Source organism: Etheostoma cragini, chromosome 9 (assembly GCF_013103735.1).
Source record: "Etheostoma cragini isolate CJK2018 chromosome 9, CSU_Ecrag_1.0, whole genome shotgun sequence".
In the NCBI taxonomy this organism is placed as follows: Eukaryota; Metazoa; Chordata; class Actinopteri; order Perciformes; family Percidae; genus Etheostoma; species Etheostoma cragini.
The window spans coordinates 7,338,380-7,344,112 of NC_048415.1; the positions used below are offsets into that span (position 1 = coordinate 7,338,380).

The 5,733-nt window shown below is 42.5% G+C and overlaps 1 protein-coding gene across 5 annotated transcripts in view; it reads right to left on the reverse strand.

The window, feature by feature from the left end:
- The window catches only part of pde4ba (phosphodiesterase 4B, cAMP-specific a), a 168,742-nt gene that overhangs the window by 9,741 nt on the left and 153,268 nt on the right, over positions 1-5,733 (reverse strand). The window contains exon 1 of one of the 5 annotated variants that reach the window (XM_034881117.1): positions 5,434-5,704. The exons of 3 other annotated variants lie outside the window; for them this stretch is intronic. In XM_034881117.1, coding sequence (XP_034737008.1) covers positions 5,434-5,496 — 63 coding nt within the window. In that variant the 5' untranslated portion in view covers positions 5,497-5,704. Of the gene's footprint in view, positions 1-647; positions 1,250-5,433; positions 5,705-5,733 lie in introns of those variants that run through there. One more of the 5 variants, XM_034881118.1, reaches the window with a different exon arrangement.

A 5,733-nucleotide genomic window follows, 5' to 3' on the forward strand; every position in this document is an offset into this window, starting at 1 on the left:
GAGAGAGAGAGAGAGAAAGAGAGAGAGAGAGAAAAATACTCAGTTTCCAGTGGGGGAAAACCTGGGATAAATCATGGTACAAGATTCCATGGAAAATACAGCAGTATTCAGTTTCACTGCACCAGTTAAAGAATATTATTAAATGACACCGTAAAATCAGTGTGCAAGACCTTCAATGATATCAAGAGAAAAATCTGCATACTGCTCCTTACATTCCTCTTTGTCACATTTGATGATTTTCGTGTACTTTTCATATTATGAACTCTTAAAATAGATTTAAAAAAGATTAGATGCAATTGACAGTACACAGAGACCTGGGCACTGCAGTAGCAGCTGTTTATGACAGAATAATACATGCGCGTGCACACACATACAGACTAACACACATACACAGACACACAGAGCTCTGCAGAGGGCTCAAGATGGAGCCAGAGCCACACAACACTATTCTGTCAGACCCCCCTCCCTCTCCATGATGGAAATATATTTTGGTGCAATTAGGCTAGCCCGGTGATATAAAAAGACTACACAAAATCATTATCAAAGTGCCAAATATCTATAGAAATGGGCCTCAATGCAACCCAGCACAAAGAGTCAATGAAATGGATGCGTTATCCTGACAAGCTACGTAGATAAGCGCCACACACCTTAATGTAACCCCAAGACACCGAGAGCAGGTAATTGGCTTCAGGCATTTTGGACCCCGTTTTCTCGTTCCTACACAAAGCCAGAACTGTAATCCAATAGAAAAAAACAGAGGCAGACGAACAGGTTTCTTTCAACGCCAAAAAGGACAAAAAATCCCTTCTTCTCTCCTCTTGGGATTTTCTTTTCTTTCGTTTTCAGCAGCTAAGAGAGCAGCTTGATGATGGCTCACTGTCCTTCTCGGAAGCAGAAAAGGGCCAGCTCTGAGTGTCCATGCCTGGGGATTGATAGATGAATAGATAGATGTACGAAAAAGTAGGTGCTGTAAACAAGCTGGGGGAGAAAGAGATCCAGCAGGCTCGGTGGTTCGACTGGAGCAGCAGCAGCTTGAGCCGTGAGCTGGGAACTCTCAGTGCACTGATGAATTATGGAGGAGCGAGGAAGGGAGGAGGGGAAAATGACAACGATGGAGACAGGAGGAGGAGGGAGCGAGGCAGTGATGTTCATCTGACTGGAGGGGGGGTTCCTCCACTGGATTTGTCTTGCTTCGCTGCTCTCACTGCTGTAACGCTTACTCCCCCTCCTGCACTGCTTTGCTCTCTCTCTTTCTTTCTCTTTGGTTTCCTCCCTCCCTACCTTCCTCTTCTGTCTCCTTTCCCTTGCTGTAGTCTGCCAGCCCCAGCAACACGCTTTATTCAGAACACATGATTTGACAGAAAGTGGGGAGAAGGGGGAGCCCTAATTATGGCTTGGCATTGGTGTATACACCAGGTCGTGAAAGGTGGTTTGAGAAACTGACATATTATATCCAGACTTAGATTGTAGGTGTAAGATTTGCTCTTTTCTCTTGTTTTTCAGCTATGCAACCACTGCACAGAAATCCCATCCTTTTCAATTCCCAGCCCCTGTAATTCCCCCTTAAGGCATTTTTTTATGTCAGCCATTGTGAAGGAATGTCATGGAGCCGTACAGCTATGCCTTCCCTCTACAGTAAAACAATGAGGGTTAATAGAGGGGATAGGGCACGTTTGGAGGAATGTGAATGCACATTGACTGTATTTTTATCGCCATTATCTCTCTAATCATCTTCTCCCTTTTTTGAGTCTTCTGTTGTCTCCTGAAATCACCCACTGTTGAGAGCTCACATGCATGTTCATTATCCACATTAGATGCTGTCCGGGTGTCGGTGTAGGGATATTTTTAACAACCAAGAGACAACCAGAGAGAGGGGAAGACGGTCAGAGAAGAGAAAAAAAAAAAAAAAAAAAAAGGACAGATGGGAGATAATTGCATCCTTTCCCAATTTAGGTGACAACAACCCACATTTTTTTCTGTCTCTGCCTGTGAGTAAGTGTTTGTGGGCCAATTACCAGAACACTGCAACACCATAGCAACAGCATCAGGCGGCCACTGTTGGGCTGTTTTGAAAGGAGGAGAGGCTTCCCCTTTTCCTTCCCAGGCAGACATGTGGTATAGCTGCTGAGCTGTCACGAGGACACACCACACACATCGCCTCTGCTCGCATCCACCGTTCTCCCCCTCCTCCCCTCCATCTCTCCCTCACTCTTTACCACTTACATGTCAATTTCTCTCCCAACTGCCACTTGCCAACACGGTCATCAATCTCTCTGTTTGTCGGCCTCGCTGGCAGAATCAATGGGCTGCCCTTGGAGCAGGTGTTGATGCTGCTGCAGTGTACAAGGCTAGGGCCACCTGACTGGAAAGTACTGTTACATCAGTACCGCCGGCCAATTTTTGCACTTTTTAGCAATTTTGTCATGACCTTTGTTTGTCAAACCCCTTGGGGATGGCTGCAATGCCTTGCTAATTAGAAAATGTCCACAGTTCTTCCAATCCAAGGGAACCTGTAAACAGAAGTTCCCAGAGAATCTCTCAGTCCAACGTGTTTGTGTGCGTATGAGTTGATGGGGGGGGAATCAAAGCTTCCCTGAGAGGATTCCGGATTATCCTCCCACTGAGGGAAAAAACCAGAAGCAGGCAGGTGGTATGCAAGAAAAAACTAGAAAAAAAATAAATAAAAAAGAGAAACAGAGGAGGCAGCTCTTTATATAATAGCTCACTGCATAATATATAAAGAAACCAGAAATAACAGCGGGGGATGTCTCTCTGCAATGTGTTAAGGAGCTAAGTTTCCCCAGAGGCTGAAGCAATGGTGCAGAGGCATCAACGCACGCACGCGCAGGCACACACACACACACACACACACACACACACACGCAGCAGTCCACAAAAGCGATTATCTACAGATACACACAGTTAATGCTGACATGTGGCATGTTTTACACATTCATGCTCGTATATTTCTGCATGAGTGTGTTATTAACATTGTGTGTTTTATGTTATTGTTACTTCAGGGGTAGAAAGGAAAGGGAAGCCCCTTTACCTCCTACTGACACCATGAAGCTGGAGGAAGATTAGCCTCTCGGAGCTCTGTGGGTATCTCTTTCTCACATACCCATGTACTATATTACTATATTACTATATTATTTGACCTATTCCTTTTTCCCACCTTCTTCCCCTTTTTTGTGGTAGATTAGTTTTTAATTGCCACAGTTGAAAATGCTTAAATATGCTACAACTTCTCAGCTAAAGGTCTGAATCACAAGAACAGCTTCTTTCTTGTCTAAATTCTTGCTTAACATAATTTTCAGTGTGGTAAAGTGGAGTGGTTGGGATTGAAGTGGGGCCTTTGAGCCACTAGTGGGTGCACTATGCTCTGCTGTAGAGCAGCCTGCTCAGTGTTGACAGTGTAAGTGTTAAGACAATTGACCTCTCAACCCAGCAGTGTCAGAAATGCACAACCTGACTTATGGATAAATCCGTTAAAATATAAAAACATACAAACGAAGAGGAAGTCTGAGGAAGTCTTAACTAATTTAAATTTACAATAATGAGAGTAAACGTATTGTAGAGAAAAGCAATTACACTATGAGGTTTTTAACCTTTTTAACCTCAACATTACAAGTTATAGCAGCTTCAATAAAAAAAAAAAACGATTACCATGACATTATGTGTCTTCTTTACCATCTGAATTTTCTTAATTATATCAATTTATCAAGAAAATCTCATATTTACACTATGCAATGTCGCTGGCGGTGACTTATACAATCATTCTTTCTTCAGCAGCAAACCTACGGTGGTTGTGGTTTATCTCCTCCTCGCTTTGGTAAAAATATGACGCAGGGCGGTAACATTGGCGCAATGGCAAAGACTCACAATGACATAACTCTGTAAAGATCCTACCTACGTACGAGGTACAGACAAATCTGAGAGATGGCCTGACAACCTCTCACTTCCTCTGACTCACTCACTCATTTTGTCTGTTTGAGAAAGAGTATGTTCCTGTTTATTGGAACCTATGCAGCAAGATGTATCAATCAAGAACAGTCAGCCTTAAGAAACGGAAGAAAAAAAACCAGGAGGGATGAAAGTATCACTCCCAGCTGTTAAAGGCCTCAGAGTCAACTGTGGTGTGCAACACCATTTTTGGCTAGAGAAGAACAGCTAACAGGTTGCACAACTGTGCTCACTTGAACTCTGGATGCTTTGAAAGCAGAAAGCACCCCCCTGTAAAATATCACAGAAGCAGTATTACACCAATAAACAAGAAATACTTCAACAAAACCTCTACTAGATTACTCAACACTCAAACAAATGCTTAAATCATAAAGGAACGTTTTATCATGTTAACAAAAGTAATGGCATGTATCCTGCAAACCTTTGTGAAATAATTCTCAAAAAGACTTGCCTTTCAGGCTGCATCCCGTTTGAACAAATTGAGCAGCATCTAACCACTTAGCCTCCACCTTTGTCATTCTCCACAGATGACCAGAGTATTTGGCCTCAGTCAGAAAAGGAAAATTCTCCAGGCTTTGGTTCTATGTTTAGAAAGACCACTTATCACCTGGCCGGGCCTCACGTAACTTAAATCCATCCAATCATTTTGTTTATTCACTCAATCACTTCCATTACTTTAAACAATACTAGACTCTTCGAGAGAAAGATCAATACACATGCTCGTTTTTCCTAAGATGCTTTTTGCTCTATGCCAGTACATGTAGCCGTACAGTTCAACAAAGTACCAAATACTCTTGTCTATACCGTAGGCCACATAATAACTCGAGAGGAAATCAGTTTAACATTGTTCCAAGGAGAATCAAAGGGTATGCAATTGATAGTCTCTGGCGTGCCCATGTCATCTTTCAATCTCCACACACTGGGATAAAAGTTTAAGTCATGCCACCAACTTAAGTTGTAACTGCAGATAGACAACCTTATGTCCAGAGAAAGACATTCCATCTCTTCATATCATCATTTGAAAGGATGCACATAGGTTCTAAAAAGCAGAATGCATGCAACACTGTTGTATGAACCTCTGAAAGTGTGTATGAATGTAATGATTACTTATAAAAAGTACATACAAATAGCTGTTAAAAATGTAAAATATACACTTCTGTAATGTACAACTACAACTACTAAACATCATACAGGCTACTTTCCAAAGGGAGAAAAACTAAAGCATGCATTTGGCATCCACCGCAGTGAAAGGTTTAAATTCCTCTGAAGATGATCACTTTAAACACCCAAAGATCAACTGAAACAATATGTTTTAGAAGACTGTTACCACAGCATGTGAAATCCACACCATGTGAAGCATCAATACAAGTTTAGCTCTCCAAGTCACCGCAAGAGACACACAGTCTATTAAGATACCACGAAGAGTAAAACTCTTTATAACTCACTACAAACAAAATCAAAGAAACTCACCTTTCGCCAACCATTTAGCTTCCCTAACTTCCTCTCTTTCTTGTCAAAGCAGCAGGCTCCCATGTTGCTTTGTGTTAAGTGCAAAGCAGAGCGGGAGTGTCGTCCGTCAGAGTGTCTGTCTCAGTCTGACTACAGCATGAGTAAAGGGACCAAGCCTTGGCTCTCTGACGCTGGGAAACGCCACAGCTCTAGTGACTCACAATGGGCTTCGAGCTCTGACTAGGCTTTACTTCACACCCTGTGTATGTGGAGCAATGACTGAGAGTGTGTGTGTGCAAGAGAGAGAGAGAGAGAGAGAGA